This window comes from Phyllopteryx taeniolatus, chromosome 14, assembly GCF_024500385.1.
Source record: "Phyllopteryx taeniolatus isolate TA_2022b chromosome 14, UOR_Ptae_1.2, whole genome shotgun sequence".
Classification (NCBI taxonomy): Eukaryota; Metazoa; Chordata; class Actinopteri; order Syngnathiformes; family Syngnathidae; genus Phyllopteryx; species Phyllopteryx taeniolatus.
Window position 1 is genome coordinate 17,219,380 of NC_084515.1, and position 20,781 is coordinate 17,240,160.

The 20,781-nt window shown below is 42.4% G+C and overlaps 1 protein-coding gene across 9 annotated transcripts in view; it reads right to left on the reverse strand.

Moving 5' to 3' along the window:
* Positions 1-20,781, reverse strand: part of agla (amylo-alpha-1, 6-glucosidase, 4-alpha-glucanotransferase a) — a 66,505-nt gene that overhangs the window by 6,115 nt on the left and 39,609 nt on the right. For 7 of the 9 annotated variants that reach the window (XR_009791971.1, XM_061798793.1, XM_061798790.1 and 4 more), the window contains exons 16-30: positions 18,151-18,306; positions 17,836-17,986; positions 17,174-17,298; positions 16,827-16,939; positions 12,558-12,692; positions 11,745-11,875; positions 11,041-11,177; positions 10,794-10,948; positions 10,503-10,678; positions 10,298-10,400; positions 10,066-10,189; positions 8,302-8,403; positions 8,050-8,161; positions 6,208-6,343; positions 1,571-1,683 (exon numbers count right to left, since the gene is read on the reverse strand). Coding sequence is in view for 8 of the 9 variants with exons in the window: in XM_061798793.1 (XP_061654777.1) it covers positions 1,571-1,683; positions 6,208-6,343; positions 8,050-8,161; positions 8,302-8,403; positions 10,066-10,189; positions 10,298-10,400; positions 10,503-10,678; positions 10,794-10,948; positions 11,041-11,177; positions 11,745-11,875; positions 12,558-12,692; positions 16,827-16,939; positions 17,174-17,298; positions 17,836-17,986; positions 18,151-18,306 (1,969 nt within the window). In the remaining variant the exon portion in view is untranslated. The remainder of the gene's footprint in view (positions 1-1,570; positions 1,684-6,207; positions 6,344-8,049; positions 8,162-8,301; positions 8,404-10,065; positions 10,190-10,297; positions 10,401-10,502; positions 10,679-10,793; positions 10,949-11,040; positions 11,178-11,744; positions 11,876-12,557; positions 12,693-16,826; positions 16,940-17,173; positions 17,299-17,835; positions 17,987-18,150; positions 18,307-20,781) is intronic. The other 2 variants (XM_061798795.1, XM_061798796.1) reach the window with 1 other exon arrangement.

The window sequence follows — 20,781 nt, forward strand, 5'->3', positions numbered from 1 at the left end:
AAGCAACCCCACAAATGATCTTGCCACCACCATGTTTGACAGTGGGGATGGACTGTGCAGGGTGAAGAGCAGTGTTAGTTTTCCGCCACACATGGCGGTTTGTATTTAAGCCCCCAGAAAATTCTAATTTGGTCTCACCTGACTAGCACCTTCTTCCACGTTTGTGGTGTCACCCACATAGCTTGTGGCAAACTGCAGAAATGACTTTCAATAACTTTCTTTCAAAGACTTGCTTTCTTCTTGCCACTTCTTCCATAAAGGCCAGATTTGTGGCATGCTTGACTTATAGTTGTCCTCTGCACAGATTCTCCCACCTCAGCTGTGGATTTCTGCAGCTCCTCCAGAGTGACCATGGGCCTCCTGACTGTTTCTCTGACTCGTGCTCTCCTCACTCGCTCTGTCAGTTTAGGTGGACGGCCATGTCTTGGTAAGTTTGGAGGTGTACCATACTTTTTCCATTTTGGGATGACTGACTGAACAGTGCTCCTTCAGATGTTCAGAGCTTGGAATACTTTTTTTTTTTTTTTTTAAATAACTAAACCCTGCTGTAAACAACTTTATCCCTAACCTGTCTGGTGAGTTCCTTGGTCTACATGATGAACTTGTTCTCTAGTGTTCTCTAGCAAACCACTGAGGCAGTCACAGGTGTATTTACAGTATGTATAAACAAATTACACAGAGGTGGACTCTATTTTCTAATTAGGTGACTTCAGAAGGCACTTGATTGTATTTAGGGGTTTGAGATTACAGGAGGCTGAATACAAATGCAGATCACTTCACAATTATGTGCTACTTTGTGTTGGTCTATTACATGAAATCTCAACAAAATACATTCAAGTTTGTGATTGTAAGGTCACAAAATGTGACAAAGTTCAAGGGGCATGAATACTTGTACCTGTATAATGAAGTATGGTACAAATAAAGTTGAAACTTTAATCTTGAGGGAAGAACGTTGATTGATGCAGGAGTCGGCATTAAACAGAGCACCGTATGCGAGGGTCGGACGTTGGCCCCTCCCAGTAATAGTGCTACTAACACCTTTTGTGCTGATGGTCAACAATAACATTGTTGTTGCTGGTAGAGTTGGTGTGGTACACACGGTTTCCCTGTCCCAGCTGAAGTTCTCCCCCCCCCCCCTTCCTCTCTCAGTTCATCTCTTAATAAGTGATGAGTGTGGTTCTGCACCTGCTTATATGAACATACAGTCTACAGCGTCTGTTATGATGTGGTGCTATATAAATATAATATTGAATAGAATACGAAGATGGCAGAAAGGAAACACAGACTTATGGTTCTGGTGCTAAATCAGTAGAAGAGTCACAACAGTTTTTTTTTTATTTTTTTAAATGAAGTATGTTTCTGTAAACCAGTGGTGGGCTGTGCATTTTGTACCTGGGCCTTCAGTGTGGACTTACTTGACCACTATCATGTCACAATTATGGAAAAATTATGTTAAAATTATAGAAAAACCATCAATACAACAGTGAAAAACAAGCTAACATCATCCAATCAAAACAAACACAAATGGGCAACAAATCTAAATATTTATTTGTAATTTGTGTGTTGGTACCATTTCTGTGTACTTTGGCTCCATCATAAGGAAACAGTCCTTTGACACGTAGCGCCACAATCCAGCGGATGGTTGACTTACATAGACCAATTATCTCCACAGCTGCTCCGTCTCTGCATAGAGAATTTCAAATTTGTAACTCTGATTCACATCAGTAATCATGTAAAGTTCCGCAATGTCCTCATTCACGTTTTGCGATTGTTAACTCTAAAAATGGGGACATTCGAAATAGGGGTGTTTATTGATTTTTTTAGTTTAACGTAACCAATAGGGTGGCAAGGTAACCAACTGGTTCGCACATCTGCCTCAAAGTTCTGAGGACCTGGGTTCAAATCCGGCCTCACCTGTGTGGAGTTTGCTTGTTCTCCCCTTGCCTGCGTGGGTTATCTCCGGGTACTCCGGTTTCCTCCCACATCCCAAAAACATGCATGGTATGTTAATTGAAACAGGGCCAAACCATCTCTCTCCTCCGGTCATGAGGCAACACCTGGTTCCACTTTTCATCGCAATATTCATCCTACTCCATCAGTTGCCGACTTTCCCATCTCCACCATGGTTTTCCACGACACACCTCTATAGCTACACCGGCTAATCCACTTCACGCCGCCTGCTTTGGATCTCATCACGGAAATAAAACTTATTCGCTGCCCACACTCAATCCACAGAAGCTCCTGCCGCAAACTAATCTATATCATATCTAAAGACAGTATTCCAACAGTATGGACCGGCAACTACTCCACTTCCGTATCCGGATTCTATAAAATCACACATGATCAGAACATTCGCCGAGTGAACGTCTTCAACCTCTGCCCAGTACCCACATCCTCCTCAGCTCCTTCAAAACGAAATCAGAATCAGAATCATCTTTATTTCCCAAGTATGTCAAAAACACACAAGGTATTTGTCTCCAGTAGTTGGAACCGCTCTTGTACGACAACAGACCGCCATTTGAAAGAAGAAGAAAATACTTTTGACAGCACAGACAAAAACAGTACGGAGAGTCACTGAGCAATGAAAGGTTATCAGTAATGTGGTAATGTCGATAGTTTTTTTTTTTGGACAATTGTGCAAATGATGCAGTCCTCGAGCAATTGAGCACTTTGAAATGACTAATAGAGCGATAATCTGGTACAGTGACCATTGTGCAAATGGTGCAGAGACTTCAAGAAATTTAAGCACTTTAAAATGACAAGTAGTGAGATCATCTGGAACAGTGACAATTGTGCAAATGGTGCAGATACTTATCAAGCACATGAGTGGCCAGTATTCGTCTACAACAGAGATGCAAATTGTGCAGTGCACGAATAATGTAAAATTGGCCTGACAGAGATGTGACAACAATCAAGACAAAACTGGCAGTTTTACAACAATTTACAAAACAAAACTTAACTGAACTTAAATGTCACTCGCGCTTAAATTGGATTGGAGCAAACAGCGTCCAATGCGGAAGTCGAAGTCGTAGTCTCGCGCACAAAATGATTGATAAATAAGCAATAATTGATAAACAAAAGTAACGAGCGACATTTAGATCATTGAAACAGAGTAAAAGTACCGTTACTTCTTAACAGCAGAAGCGGGAGAAGTTTTTTTTCTGGTCTTGTCAACTCCTGTGACTTATCCAAAGCAGGTCCCGAGAGCACAGGCGGAACCTCAGGCCAATGCGCTCGCATATTAGTCCGTCGCGGAGCAATATCACAATTACATCTGTGTGTGGGTGGCGGATGTGTGGAATGGCTCTAGCTGTCAATCTTCAAGGAGTACGAAACTGCCTGTGACGATGGCGACCTCCCACCGCCCCGAAAAAACTCAGCGGATTTATACCATTCACGTAAATGGCCTATTTTGAGTGCAAAACAGCGAATTTCGCCAAAAACCGCCTGATTTGCATTTATGGATAGTACACTTGAGTGGTGGAGTTGGAGATCTGTCTTGACTCATAAGTGAAGTTTACCCTGGCCATCAAACACCGCTGGTGTCTGCTGGCTTCAAGCCGGAAGGAGCGACAGATAGAAACAGACACTACCGATGTGGCCATATCTAGACTTCCTGATTACATAGAATCTCATTTTCATTAGCTCTCCCGACCGGTATCCGTGTAGCATCAGGACGACAGGCAGGACTGTGATTCAGGAATTCCGTCCAATTTATTCAGATTTTATTTTGTAGTAACGAGTAACAAAGACAGTTAGGGAAATACAATCAAAGTAAGAGTCTACATTTTATTTAGGAAATGGGCCAATTGCCAAAAATATAAATAACAGGGCTGTCTATTGATTAATTAAAAAAAAAAAAAAATCAGATTACTCACACTTTTGCATTTTGATTAATCGGCATTAATCACATGCGCCAAATATAGCACACATCGCGTCTCATTTTGCTTTGAAATGGTATTTGAAACTGCTTGTGCTTTACTTAGAGAGTTCAGCGCTGCAATATATGCTAATTATCCTTATTTTTTTCAAAAGTCCCATCGGTGTAAATTTTGAAACAAAATTGTTCAGCAACCACACCAATCATTCGGAGTCTCCTTGCTCATCTTTGCAGAGGCGTAAGCATTGACCTTATAGAAACTTGTACCGCATTTCAGATTTCCATCCACAGTTCGGGTAAAGGAGCACGTGGTCAAAATAAATTGTGCCATTAATCCGAGTTAATACATGATTAATCCAATTTTTTGGTGATTAATCATGAGTTAACGCTTTAACTCTGACAGAACTAATATATAGGGATAGGTAATATCAATTCATCAATGCATTGAAATTTTTCCCGACGTAATTCAATATCAATTCAGCAAATCCTTGATTCACCTTATAGCCAGTGGAGGGGGGAGCGCTTCGCACGTGATCGGTGTTGTATTGGCAGAAGCCGAACTTGACCGAGCAACAGCAACAATGGTGACGAAGCAAGAATCGCAGCAGTGAAAAGTGAGCGACTTAGATTTTTTAAATCTGACGTTTGGGCTCATTTTCCATTCCCTTGTAAATCCGGAACACAGGAAATAGACAAAAGACACTTCAACCACAATACGAACACGTTAGAAGTCGCCGTCCCGCAGCTGTGCACAGAGTTAAGACGGGCGGACTGTGTGGAAGTCGCGCAGGGAGAAATAGAGTGAACTTGCTGACAGAGACAATCAAAAAAGGAATGGAGTTTGATGGAGAAAGTATCGGCAACTGTCACAATGCAGGAAAAATGCGTCTTAATTAGGTATTACTTAAAAACCCTGCAAATAATAACAGCAACCCTCACCCTCGTAAGTCTAGAAATATTGTTTAAAGTAGAAAGTCATGCACTTTTTTAACACAGCGCTGTCGTCGTGTGTTTACTTTTGTACTCAATATACACAATTCCCGTATTTTCCGCACTATAAGGCGCACTTAAAATCATTCAATTTTCTCAAAAATCGACTGTGCGCCTTTTAACCCGGTGCGCCTTGTGTGTGCACTGAGTTCCAAAATCTGTAAAAATGTTGTTGTGCGAGTTTGGTAAGCGCTCCGCTTCATTGACTGTCGGACCATTGCCCACCGACATAGGGATGTAATACGTACACTACGTACGCTGGCAGCGATAAACTAATTAGAGAACATTACGTAAAGCCACGTACAGTATGTACGCTTACCGCCTCCGGTCGGTATACTGTACTAGCTAAACAAATTCGTTTGGCTAAGGACCCCCGAAAATGGCATCAGCGAAGAGACATGCTTACGAGGCACAATTCAAACTACAGGCTACCAGTTCCGCAGTTGTAAATGGGAATAGAGCAGCTGTGAGAGAATTCTAAATCAAGCGCAAGAACAGCCGGGAGAAGCGTCTCTACAGTCACCATTTGACTGAATCCAATAACGATAGCACAAGACATGAAGATGGACCACTTTCGAGGAGGTCCGTCTTGGTGCGTTTGTTTTATGAAACGGCACCATCTCGCCATCCGCGCAAGGACTACCGTGGCACAGCAACTGCCAGGGAACTCCAACCGCTGGACATTGATGTAAACAGGGCGTTCAAAGTGAAGTTGCGAGCGGCGTGGGAGCGATGGATCAGAGACGGCGAACCCACCTTTACTAAGACTGGGAGCCAGCGCCGGGCGAGTTACGCCACCATATGTGAATGGATTGCGGATGCCTGGGCTAAGGTATCCGCTTAGGCTGTTGTCCGAGCTTTCGCCAAAACCGGCAACGAGACTGACTCCGATAATGACGAGAGGGAACCCGGCGTGTTTGATGGCGGAATTGCCGAGCTGTTCAATTCAGATACAGATGAGGACTTCGATGGATTTGTGACAAAAGAGTGATAAAAAAAATAATGGGAGTGTATTTTTTAAAGTTCAACCAAACTCACTGTTCTGCTTCCGTTACCTTGTTTTAGCATGCGCCGAATAATACGGTGCGCCTTATGTACAGAACTAGACCCCGTAATTGAGACTGCACCTTACAATCCGGTGCGCATTATGGTGCAGAAAATACGGTCAATTAATCTTAAATAATTTCAAAAGGTAATCAATCGATTGTATGGATACTAGGAAATACACTGGATTTGAATTGATCTAATAATATCTATTCTATCTAATCTATTTATCCAATAATAATAATAACCTTTTTTCTTAGCAAATTCACATGTAATCAATATTTCTGTGTTACCTGGGAGTAGCAGGTATGCCTTTGTTTCTTGCTCTCTCACTCTCTCCCATTTTATCCATCCAGGTCCCACAGTTAAAACGGTTTCCTCCATGGACAAAGCCTGTTGCAGGATCCACGTTAATAACCACATTGAAACCTAGAAGGAAGAAGAACACAATGAGATGGTTCCGCTGTCGACTCTACAATGAATGCTCTCTATGACTTTTGTTTTTTTCTTGCTTTTTTGAAAACCCTATGCCAGTCACCTACAGAGGGGAAGAATTGCTCAACATCAGGTAGCCTACTGTCATCAATCTTTTTTCTCGAATACTGTATTTACCCCAAATTCAGCATTTTTTTATTTATTTATTTATTTTATTTTTTTAATTCTACTGTATCACCTAACCGAACCTAAACCGACAAGCCAACGCTTCAACTTTACCACTCTGCAATAACGATGACAGCTTGAAGTCAAGTAAATCGCCAGTCACAGGTTTTTGCATAAACAACACACGTCTCACTGAAATGCTTGGTGCTTGGTCGGTGCAGCAAACAAGCAGCATTCTAAACAAGCAAATATTTTACTAAAAATAAAATGAGTTGCACAGACACTTGCAAAAAATGCAAGTCTATCCACAAATATAACAAAAGCACAAGTGCTATGAACACTCATCTGAAAAGGCACCCGCTAAGGCTAGCTGACAAACATCCTAAATCCAAAGTCAGCCATTAGCCAATTCACCATACGCACTCCTGTAACAGTTAAAAGACAGAAAATATACTGGCTCATCTGCTTACATGACAAAAAGAAGACAAGCGCTGGTCGATCAATAACGGTTATTGTTGTTGTTACTCTTGGTTATTGTTATGTTGGTTACTGTGGCACTGCAAACTCCGGCTGGCCAGGTAAATGGACTGGAACGAAATCACCCAGATACACTCATTATTCATGGGCGGTTTGACAGAGCAAAACTCCATCGTGAGCCTCCAAAATAGAATCAGAATGTGGACTGTTCCACCGGGGAGAATAACACTGGATCACTGCTACACTACCCTGAAAGAAATGTATCGCTCTGTCCCCTGAGCAGATTTGGGGTTGTTTAATCACTTTTTTTTTTTTTTTATCTCCCTTAATCCAGTACACAGAAAGAAACCTGCAAAGCCTATGGCAAAAACTGTCAAAAAGTGGACCAATGGAGCAAAACTGGAATTACAGGACTTCTTTAAACCTTGAAACAAGATTTGTTAACAACAAAAATGCATTCGAGTTAGATTTTAAAGGTTTTATTGATATATATTTTTTTAAGATTTAGCACAATACACATCCTACAATGATGTGGTTCACTGCTAACTGTTAAGTCCTGTACAAGCAGGTACAGGTCAGAAGAAAAATGAAATTAACCAAGTTATGTAGATATGCTGAAGAACCGGTTTTCGGCATATTACTGTGGCAATATGGTGTCAGCAAGCTATCACCAACGACAGGAGATCTTCCCTTCAAGTCGAGTCTAAAACGGCCTCACTGACAACCCGAATCAAACAAATACATTAACAGCCTACACCAATGCGACCACACTACATCACACCTCTGACTCCCCAAGAAACCTGCCATTACGGGACTGAATTACTCCAGGCCTGTCTCCTAGTCTGTTGAACTCTTAACGTTAGACCAACTGAATAGGATCACAGGACACCTGCTTGATGCCAAGCAAACAGGATGACAGAGTCAACATGCTTGATCTTGGAAAACTACGACAATACAGGGACCTGCGCTAAGATCGACAGTGCAGAGACCTGCGCGGAGATATCTCTCTGTCTCTCTCGCCGACGCAGACACACACACACACACACACACACACACACCTTCGTCTCTCATGTTCATGTCTATCTTGGGTCCAGCATCTCGCTCTCTGAAGGAAATTCCCTCAAGGTGGCGCTGCAGAATCTCTTGGATCACATCATACAGAGGCTGCTCCTGTACACAAACACTGTACATGTCAATACATAATTCCCCGTGATATTTATTGTTTGGTGGTTGAAAGTTTACAGATTGAAATATTTTGGCTTGACAGTAATTTTGGGAGGTGGCAAGTGATGATACATGAAGGTACATACCACTTCTGCTGGTATACAGGGCTCACTATCATCAGTTGGGTACATGCGTGTGACAGGAGACTGGAGGATACAATGCCCTTGGGGAACATGGCTGACGTAATCCTGAAAAGTAATTGTATGGGTCATTTTCATCAAATTTGATCAATAAAAGTCAAGATGCGTACAAAAAAAATTCTAATTTACCAATTTACTTTACTACAATTTTTTTTTTATGCCGCCAGCCTTGGTTTTACAATATATGGTTAAATCCCATACTGAAACAGCCACCCTTAAAGTCCTAACTTCAAAAGGTTATTGAGGATTTAAAATTTTGGGCATTCATATTACAGGCTTATTTACAGAGCAAATGGTGGTAGACCATTGAAATACAATTCTGTCAAAAAGGTTAAGACAAACCTGCATAACGCTAAAGACAAAGCTGAATAAAAATCTTGTGAGTTGCACATTTACGTGTTACCCTTGAAACTCTGCAGATACAAGTGCATAAATAGTCCTAACTACTCATGAAACCCATTACACTTGTCTTTATACAATAGTAATAATGGTAAAGACATGTAACACTTCTGACACTTTCACAAATTCAAACATATTCATTCATATATGGGAAATACCAACACTTGGCTGCCTCATCCTGACACCTCAGCTCACAGATACCTCTGGTGAATTACCATAATAAGGCTCTCTCATCAGGCATTAACGGTAAAGACGGCTTCAGTGACAAAGAAGGACCGTTTGTAAAATAACCACAAAAAGGAACTTTGAAGACACTAAGATGCGCTAGCTTTCATGGAAAAGGCATAGTAATTGGAGAAAGGTCCTATAAATCCAAAAATGCAACGAGCATCTTCAGTCATCAAACATATAGCAAATCATGAACTTCATTTTAGACACCTAACGGTGAAAGTTTGCCATGTCTTTACCATTACGGATCAAATTATATGAAAATGACCCACATGATATTAGGCAAAAAAAAGTGAGATGCAGAGAGGCTCTGTTCAACTTGTCTGATTTCTCAGATACATATTCTTAAAGATTTGTATAAAACTAAAGGGCAGGAGTAGCTCATCTGTAAAGGACTTTGGCTTCGGACACAGAGGTTTACGGTACAAGTCCCGAAGTGGACAAAAATAGAAACAAATAGCTGCAGCAATGCTAGTTGGCTTCCTGGCTTTGAGATAACGTTGAGCAAATTGAATAAATTGCCAACAGAAGTGACGTCAGCCCAAACGGAGAATGTTTTTAAATCCAGGTTAAAAACGCTCTCATGCTTTTTAATTGTATTTTTATTTTTCTCTTTGTTTTAAATGGTTGTTTTTTTTGTTTTTAACCATGTAAACTACATTGAGTTACCTTGTGTATGAAATGCGCTATATAAATATATTTGCTTTGCTTAAGAAATGAAATAATTGATCAGGATAAAATAAATAAATTCCAAAATTCATATAATCTCCAACTCAATGTAAGCCTACTGAGAAAAAAGTTTAATAAGCATAAATCAAGGCAAAGGATGGAATGTTTATTTTTTTGGAACCCCTTTTGCTCTTTGCGATTTGCCATTCAAACCAAATTGGGCGTGTACTTGGCTACCTCCTGTATTCAAATCATGAAGCAATTGTTGGGTCTCTTGGGTCTTTAGAGTTTTGATTCTCGGTTACAAAACAATGTATGCTAAGGTCTTTTGAGACAGTCTATTTTTGTATTGAAATCCCTTCAACCCTAACCTCTGCAGTATGCCTTTCTATGCACATTCCACTTTCCTCCTACCTGGAGGCACTGCAGCCACCACCATACAGCATCACGGCAATTGTATCTGGCGAAGCGACCCTCTCCCAGCAGGTTTGGGATCAAACCATGACGTAATGTCCCTGCGAAGGCCAAGATGATGTTTCTAAGGACACAGGAGAAGGGCTCATTTATTGTTCAATTACTGGATCTGACCAGAAAATAATCTCATGACATGCAAGAATCACACACGCACGCAGACACAAATGCGTACCGGGCTTCGGTGTGTCTCCCAGTCAGCAGCATCAGTCCTCTGAGAGCAATAAAAGTGTCTCTGCCCCAGCAACGGAAAATTCCAGTACAGAAATGGGGAAGCCCTAAAACAACAGATTTGAATCAGTACGAATCGCAAGGGGCCACAAAATTACTGAAGTTTATATAATTCCACATTTTCTTTCATGCTTTAGTTGTTTGGTGACCTGCAGCCGCTGTCACACAGCACTGCTCCTTCTGGCCAGTTATTGGGCTGATGCAATACGGAACATTCTCAATTTGGATCGAAAGAGGAGGAAGAGTGGGGAAGCGTCCGACTCCACACATCTGAAGAGAACCCAATGCCAAGTGTCGCACAAAGCTTGAGCCACTCTGAACGAAACTGAACAAAAATTATACACGGAATATTTACTTAGTCTTGAGGTTGTTTTTTTAATTTGCTTCATCATCACATGAAAAGGATTGTGTTGTAAGTTGCATAATTACAAAACAACTACCTTGACATGAGTTTGTAAGTTGCATCCAGAGCTGTGGTGAAAGTTGATACAAGGATTGCATCAAAGTAAGAGGGAATGAGATAGCGTGGGATGTGCTTCAGATAAGTGAACATGGCCTCCAGCCATTGTCCAACCTGAAGACAAATAATGAAGATCTTTCCATGACACAGGTCACATTTCGATTAGTTTTCTTAGTTGCTCATGTTCATGCATATATGAAGCCCTTTTAAGGCTGTTGAAGCTTTACCTGTGCCAGAGGTCCTTCTCTATGTACGAGTCTATTGGAGATATAGTCCATTAGCCAGTCGCCTTGTCTGAGGTTAGAACACACCGGATGGCCTAGGTCATTGTTGGCACGAATATCAGCCAAAACTGACATTAGACCTGCATAGACACAACCACAATATTCACAATCAGGTACTGCTAGATATGGGATTTGCCCATTGCGGGACTAATGAAGATTCATATTCTATTTACATTCCACCACAACACACTAAAATAATACTACTTTGGTTTTCACTTGCACAAGTGTAAGTTGCACCAAAACTACATATTTCTAGTTGCAGACAGATTTGTTCCACAGACTATCGTTCCATAATGTATGCAAGCAAACAGACGTTTAATTTGGTTCTATTGGATACACTACAACTAAACAGTAACGGGTTTATTAGTAAAAACAGATCTTGTGGTATCTGTATGCGATTACAAAACCATGTATGGCCGTCAATTACTCGCAGAATTTCACTTATCTCGGGAGATGAGGACCAAGCCCTGCTGGGATAGCGAAAATGCACCCCCGCTATTTGCGAATAGCGAAAATCTGTGACTAATAGACAACTATTATAATTGCAATGAAAACAAATAAATCGGAAAAGATCTGCTTATCGGTGAATCAGCAGATGCCGAATCGCGAATATGCAGGGATCCACTGTACTCCAATATATAGCTTACCTTGTAGGCCTGCATATTTGAAGGTTCCCCATCCTGGAATATTGTAACAGCCTCCACCATCCTCTTGTTCTTCTGAATCGCAGCGGAATAGCAGGACATTCATGTCTGCTAGTGTTAGCTTTGACATCAGCCTATGTGAGAGTTTCACTCAAGATGATAATCAAATACTATACAACATAGTGATGCTAGAGAAGATAAAACCACGAGAAAAAAACAATTCAAAGCATTATTTTAAGAAACTGAATAATACTAATATCTGTTCAGCATCCACACAATCAGAAGAAAAATCCATCCATCCATAATCCAAACCGCTAGGGTTGCGGGCGTGCTGAAGCCTATCCCAGCTATCTTCGGTCGAGACGCGGGGTACAACCGGAACTGGTCGCCAGTCAAATATAAACAAACAACCATTCACACCTACGGGCAATTTAGAGTCGACAATTAACCTACCGAGCATGTTTTTGGGATGTGGGAGGAAACCGGAGTACCTGGAGAAAACATGCAAACTCCACACAGGCGAGACCGGATTTGAACCCAGGTCCTCAGAACTGTGAGGCAGATGTGCTAACAATAATAATTGATCATGATTTTTATGAACAGTAATAATAACAACATTTTAAGTAACATGAATAATAAACTGCTCTACAACACTATAGGGTACATCACCGCTGCCTAAATACGTTTGTTGAATCGCAACTTCTGACACCTTACATCTGAAGTGAAATGTATTATATATATATATATATATATGTTATTGATAATGATAAAATGAGAACAAACAAGGAAACTATACAAACATAAATGTAGACTTACTGTGCCAAGGGCATCTTCAGGGCCTCTGCTGGGTTTTCATCTGTAAGACTGCCTTTTCTGTATTTTAGGCTAAACTGTGACAGAAAATACCGCAGTGCCCCAACCAACTTCTGGGCTTTAGGGTCCAAACTAACCCTACAGGGAGGAGAAAAGGTGTAGCATCTTGAGATATACAGTTGTGCTCAAAATAATAGCAGTCTAAAAACATCAGAATCAGAATCATCTTTATTTGCCAAGTATGTCCAAAAACACACGAGGAATTTGTCTCCGTAAAGTTGAAAACCCTTATTATTTAAATTTAAACTTTTAATTTAAAGGCCTTGGGAACACCATTCACCCATTTTCTTTACCGCTTATCCTCACTAGGGTCGCGGGCCTGCTGATGCCTATCACGCCTATCTATCTTCGGGAGAGAGGCGAGGTACACCCTGAACTGGTCGCCAGCCATTCGCAGGCATTGGAAACACTGCACATTATATTCCCAATTAAAACATCAAGAAAATGTATCAAGTCTTTAATTATTTTACAGAAAATCAAGAAAAATTAATATTACATCTGTCCATCCATCCATTTTCTACCGCTTTTCCGAGGTCTGGTCGCGGGGGCAGTAGCTTTAGCAGGGACACCCAGACTTCCCTCTCCCCAGCCACTTCCAGGGGATCCCGAAGCGTTCCCAGGCCCGCCGAAAGACGAAGTCTCTCCAGCGTGTCCTGGGTCGTCCCCGGGGTTTCCTCCCGGTGGGACGTGCCCGGAGCACCTCACCAGGGAGGCGTCCGGGAGGCATCCAAATCATATGCCCCAGCCACCTCATCTGGCTCCTCTCAATGTGGAGGAGCAGCGGCTCTACTCTGAGATCCTCCCGGATGACCGAGCTTCTCACCCTCTCTCTAAGGGAGAGCCCCGGACACCCTGCGGAGGAAACTCATTTCGGCCGCTGGTATCCGGGATCTTGTTCTTTCGGTCACGACCCACAGCTCCTGACCATAGGTGAGGGTAGGAACGTAGATCAACCGGTAAATTGAGAGCTTTGCCTTTCCGGCTTAGCTCCTTCTTTACCACAACGGACCGATACAAAGTCCGCATCACTGCAGACGCTGCACCGATCCGCCTGTCGATCTCCCGTTCCATTCTTCCCTCACTCGTGAACAAGACCCCGAGACACTTGAACTCCTCCACTTGGGGCAGGATCTCATCCCCGACCCGGAGAGGACGCGCCACCCTTTTCCGACTGAGAACCACGAATGAACAATGAATATTGAGCTTTTAAAATAAAAACCGGTGTCTGCATTTTTCTTTTCAAACTCAAAGTGAAATACCTGGAGGTGGGGCTTTATGGCGAGCGCCTGGTGCCCGGCCTGCAGCCACGGGGGCCAGCCGGGCACGGCCCAAAGAGGCAATGTGGCTCCCCCTTCCCATGGGCTCACCACCTGTGGGAGGGATCAAGGGGGCCGGGGGCAGTGTGAGCTGGGGGGCCGCCGTAGGCAGGGACCTTGGCTGTCTGATCCCTGGCTACAGAAGCTAGCTCTACGGATGTGGAACGTCACCTCTCTGGCAGGCAAAAAGCCTGAGGTGGTGTGCGAAGTAGAGAAATTCCGACTAGATATAGTCGGCTCGCCTCAACACACATCTTAGGCCGCGGTACCAGTCTTCTTGAGAGGGGTTGCACTCTTTTCCACTCTGGAGTTGCCCACGGAAGATGCCGGTCCGACCGGGCAGACCCAAAATGTATCGTGAGGGTCTGCTGGGGACGTCTGGAGAGTCTGCTGTCAGAAGGGGTTTCAACTCCAACCTCCGACAGAACTTCGCCCAAGTCCCAGGGGAGGTGAGGGACATTGAGTCTACGTGGACAATGTTCCGCGCCTCCATTGTTGAGGTAGCTGAACCGAGCTGTGGCCGGTAGGTGTTCAGTGCCTGTCGTGGCAGAAATTCCAGACACCAGCGGTGAGTGATGGCAAAAACTGGAGCTTGGGAGGAGTTCGGTAAAGCCATGGAGAACAACTTCCGGATGTCTTCGAGGACATTCTGTTCCACCATCAGGCGTCTCAGGAGGGAGAGCCCGTGCACTGTCAACACCGTGTATAGTGGGGACGGGGTGCTGCTGACCTCAACTTGTGACATTGTTAGTCGGTGGGCCAAATACGTCAAAGACCTCCTCAATTCCAGAGACATGCCTTCCTTTGAGGAAGTAGCGTCTGGGGACTCTGAGGTGGGCGCTCCCATCTCTGGAGTCGAGGTGATTATAAAGCTCATCGGTGGAAGAGCCCCAAGGGTGGATGAGATCTGCCTGGTCTTCTTAAAGGATGGATGTTGTGGGCTGTCTTGTCTGACACGCCTGTGCAACATCGCATGGACACTGGGGACAGTGCCTCGAGACTGGTAGACAGGGGTGGTGGTGCCCCCTTTTAGGAAGGGGACCGGAAGGTGCGTTCCAACTGCATGGGGATCACATGCCCCAGCCTCCCTGATAAGGTCTATTAGAGGGTTCTGGAGATGAGGGTCCGACGGGAAGTCCAATCTCAGATTCAGGAAGAGCAGTGTGGTTTTCATCCTGGTACCTTTTAACTCATTCACTGCCAGCCGTTTCCTGAGCAGGTAACCCCTAGACTGCCAGGCATTTTCGAGCAATTTCACTGATTTTTCAAGCCCCACAGAATATTGTGGACTATGACGATGTAAAAACCAAAAAGATCAGACTCTCTTCGTACACTACGTACGCTGGCAGCGATAAACCAATTAGAGAACATTACGTAAAGCCGCGTATGGTACGTACGCTTACCTCTGCCATGCCTCCGGTAGGTAAACTGTACTAACTAAACAACATTTGTTTGGCTAAGGATCCCAGAAAAATGGGATCAGCGAAGAGACATGCTTACGAGGCACAATTCAAACTACAGGCTACGAGTTACGCGGTTGTAAATGGGAATAGAGCAGCCGCGAGAGAATTCAAAATCAAGCGCAAGAACAGCCGGGAGAAGCGTCTCTCCAGTCACCATTTGACTGAATCCAATAACGATAGCACAAGACATGAAGATCGAACACTTTCAAGGAGTCTGTCTGAACAATGTGTTGGTGTCTCTCTGGGTAAGTAACATATCATTGTCTTTGCTTCCCCTCTAAGTTGGTCATGTTGACAAAAGTAGTTGCAATAAACTCGGTCAGGATTTGATGTCATCAGACCATGGTACAACATTATATTGGTCCTTGGGTCATCCTGATAGAAGACCAGGATAAGTTCCCATTCTTTGACTTGAATGTGACAGCAACCTAGACATGGCCATTCTCTTCGTCACTGGATTCCTCCTCATTAGTTAGTTAGTTCTTTGTATGGCCTATATTCCGCGTCATCTTCAGTTTCTGACACCATCCATCCATTGCATTTTCCATACCCCTTATCCTCGCTCGGGTGGCGGATGGGTACACCCTGAGCTGGTCGCCAGCCAATAGCAGGGAACAGAGAAACAAACAACCACTCACACACACATTCACACCCACAGGCAATTTAGAGTCTTCAATCCAACTACCATACATGTTTTTGGGATGTGGGAGGAAACCGGAGTGCCCGGTGAAAACCCACGCAGGCACGGGGAGAACATGCAAACTCCACACAGACGAGGCCCGATTTGAACCGGGGTCCTAAGAACTGTGAGGCAGAAGTACTAACCAGTCTTCCTTCTCAAATCCATCTTCACTGTCACTTTCCTTGCCTCTCCCCTCCTCATCAATGTGCTGACCATCAAATATCCATTTTAAAGGATCATTTTTGCCAAGTACCCTATCATTTTCTGCTCTTTATCTCTTTTCTCCTCTCCCATCAATGCTTTAATCAAAGTCTGCTGTTCCACTGAACAATGTCTGGAACAACCCATTTTCTCATGTTTTTCAGAGAGAAATGCATGCACAACGTGTTAGCTTCATCCTTAAAACCGTGAATTTTTCACAGAATTAATTACCTCACTAATTGAACTCCACACTGCTATTATTTTAAACATGGCCCTTTCAATTACTTATTCCCATTACATTCACTAAGGAGCATGGAAATCATGAATGTTGGGTCTTTGGTATCGTATGCCTCGACAACACCTACGGGTAAATTATTGCCATGGAGAAATATAATTTCTATCAAAAACAGTGAAGGATCTGGTTGATCATGTTGGACTGCTATTATTTTAAACACAACTGTAGGTTCCAAATAGGAAGTAAAGACTTTTCAATCTGGGAGTAAATATTCACTGGCAGGATGCAGTTTTGTGTGAGTGAGTACTATAGTACCTGAAGGCAATGACACTTCCTGGCGTCAATCTCTTGAAGCTGATTTCCTGGACAAACTCTGATCGACCTTTAGATGTCACACCAGCTTGGTTCACCACTGCGCTCTCCTGTAACTGTATACAAACATTTGTTAAAGCATAATCCCGCGTAACACGCACGGCGAAAGAAAAAACATTCATGGAAACTGCACCATGTTCCAAGCAATTAATTATGCATTCATACGGAGGCCTAATGTTTATTAATTAATTGTTAGAATTTTTTTTTTTAAATCAAATTAATTTTCACTTAAATAACAAGAACTCTGACATGCACACAATTATGATGAAGAAAATATCTATTTCATTTACTGGAATATGCTCTTTTATCTCTACTGAGTATTCAGGCATGCCATTGATGTAGTTGTCATCCTTTTTGAAGCTTCCAGAATGTCTGTCCACTGTCCTGGCCTCCAACACTACCTCCTCAATTTTTCCTGGAGAGAGTTTGTGTTAAAGGATTAAGCAATTTGTAGATGACAATGACAAAAATACAACAATATAACCCAAGTCAAATAACTACTATTTAGTACTATTATTACCTTAGAAATTGGTTGTAAATGCTGAAACCTGCCTTAAATGATTCCTGGTCTCCCCAAAAATCTTGAAATCATGTTACATTTTTCTACCAGCTTCTTATAATGATGCCATTTCGTTTTAAGTAAGCTTTTTCCATTCACTTTATATCGTCAGACTAAGGTCGCAAACTTTCTTGGTATTTCCGCTCAGCATAAGCTTTATCAGCATTTACACAGAATTTCAATGTAAACTGCATTGTGCAGCGGGAAATCGTAATTCCCCTTGAAATTGTATGAATGCTGATAAATGTAAGTGCTAAAATAAAATGAAAGCCAAAAATTAGTGGCAATATATGACCTTTTATGAACTGAAAGATAGACAAGTGTATCAAACACTGAGTGCAAAAAGACAAATTCTGCACTGTGACCGTCGGTGTTGTGTGTGTGCTCTCCTACCAGGTATAAACATTGGTGGCACATCAGTGCTATACTGGTGTGTTTTCGGGTTCTTGAAAGCTGTCCTACACACTGCCACCACCGACTGATGGGTGCTGGGACAGTGACGAGTAATAGCAACAATATCTGCATCAACCTGGTCTACATAGACCTGCAGAGGAGACAGGCCAGAATAGGCAACTACATTTAGGAAAACAATGCAAAACAACGATTTGCCTAATGCGCCTTGACTCTATATAGGCATAGGTAACAAACAAATATGTGTTGGTATTTAAAATGTGTATTTATAAAAGAAAAATATGACTAAAACGATACCTCTATGAAGCCCTGAGCAGCGAGTTCGTGATGCAACTTATTGAGTGCCAGTTTCCCAGCAATGATGCCAGTCTGGGGTCCAACCTCGCTAGTGGAAGTCAGGGAGGCAGAATGGTTCCACTTAGGGTAAAAACGCTCCTCTTTAACAACAGAAATCTACACACACAAACACTTCAATAAATTTGAATGCAAAGAGTAGCGGTATTATATTAGATTACACTGCGAGTCGTGAGACTGTAAATTGCAGGGAGTTCCATGATGATACTGGTCTGTGTGTTGCCTGCTTGATTAGTTACTTGTGAAGCAAATCAGTCCATATTTGTATTGCTCAGATCATCATTTTTTTATTTATCGTTCTGCTTTTGTGTTATTTCTTAAAATGAATACAGCCCACTCCATTGAACATACCCCCCACAAATGAGGTTCAGAAAAGATGCATTGCGACAGCCCCAGGTGCGATGTACAGTAATCCCTCGTTTATTGCGTTTATTTATTATTTATTTATTTATGTTCCAGAAAGCTCCTGCAATAAATTAAATTCACAAAGTAGCGACCACAATTATTGATTGCATTACTATAGTAATTGATTAGGTTCACATGCCAATATGAGATACTTTAGAGAGGCGCAGGTATTTTATTTGTCCACTTTTTTTTTATTAAAGGCTGGTCTGCTTGAGTGATGTGAACAACAGCCCATGGGGACATGGTCTGAACAGGCGATTTCCTGTCTTAAGCATAGGCACCGCTCCTCACACTCATGGGTCCTGGCAATATAGTCAGCGAAAAGAATTACGGAAACCCAGAATTCATTGTGGTGATGTTTTAAACTACAGTACTGTAGTCGTAAAAAAAATCAAGGTAAATGTTGCGCTTGAATTTTGAATGTCGATATTGTTATGAGTGTGTGCATTAGCTATTCTAGCTAGCTTTATTTGTGAATTTATTTCATGAAACTCTGACTGAGGCTTGTTTTTTTAAACAGTGGCGTGTTCTTTGAATTCTCAAGCGATTTGGTGAGCTACCAAATATAAGTTGAGAACACTCAGTCAGGGTTGGCACATCCGCCTCACAGTTCTGAGGACCGGGGTTCAAATCCCGGCCCCGCCTGTGTGGAGTTGGCATGTTCTCCCCGTGCCTGCGTGGGTTTTCTCCGGGCACTCCGCTTTCCTCCCACATCCCAAAAACATGCATGCTAGGTTAATTGACAACTGTAAATTGCCCGTAGGTATGAATGTAAGTGCGAATGGTTGTTTGTTTGTGTGCCCTGCGATTGGCTGGCGACCAGTTCAGGGTGGACCCCACCTCTCGCCTGGAGATAGCTGGAATAGGCTCCAGCACGCCCGCGACCCTAGTGAGGATAAGCGGAACGGAAGATGAATGACATAATCACTGACTATATCGGAGATGTGCCGCAGAGTAACTGCACTTCACTAACCTATAATAAAAGAATAGAGATAGCGAGGGATTATTGTATATTTGAAATATGCGTTGTGTTATATGGTGAGGCAATTCTCGAAAATTATTAATCTGCCTCTGCAATTTTTCCACTGAAATTGCTATCTTGCTTTGTGTTAGCATAACTGAGCCTGTCAACATTTGACAACAACAACAACAACCTGCTACTTTTTCAAAATAATACCTGACCCGAGGGTACAATAGTCACTCCTTATTGATTTGCATTTGTGTTTCCTTTACTCAGGATGTACTAACTGTTACTATTTTAGCCACAGTCAATCAAAATAGTACTTTGGACATGATTTATAAAGGCACAAACTTGTCGACAGTTATAATGTCTATGTGAACAATGTGGACAATAGTTAAGGCTATTATTTTGTGCAATGTGCTTCTTTTTGAAATTGAAATTCAACTCAGATATTTACAGCCTCTTAATTCAAAGCACCGAATGAACTCTGCCTTCTGCATGTCAGAATTTCCGTTGTCTTTCCTATATAGTGTGACATTTTCTATGTGCTCTTGTGATTGACCAATAGTGTGACGAGGCGCCTTTAAACAGGCCAATTTTATCAGTGTAAAAAAGCGTCATTAATTAATTGACGTAGAGGCTTTTTCTTTAGTAAGCGCCTATGGAAAACGCTTTGTCCATATAAATACATTGTTTTAATACTTTCAGAGGTTGATGTGGGCATAAAGAGAAACGTCGACATACATTTTCGTGATGACTGATCGTAGCCGTCTGACATTACGCGATGTAGCTCAGAGCCCAGAGCCCAGATTTGAATCTGACTGAACATCTCTGGAGAGATCTGAAAATGGCTGTGCACCAACGCTCCCCCATCCAACCTGACGGAGCTAGAGAGGTGCTGGAAAGAGGAATGGGTGAAACTGTCCAAATATAGGTGCGGCAAGCTTGTGGCTCCACGTTCTGATTATGGGGTGTTGTGTTTGGAATTTAAAATAAAGTTGCCACGTAAGGTGGAAAAAAAAAAAAAAAAAAAAGGTCCTGTGAATATCTTCCGTATGTACTGTATATCCTTATTGAGCTGCCTCTGCTTTCTGTACTCAGGTTGCTATGCCTTCCGCTTTTTAGCATATTAGTATTGCATCAATTCTCAGTGCACTTTAGCACACTATTGTTGAGACACACAGGTTGTAACTTTAGCATTGTAAGAC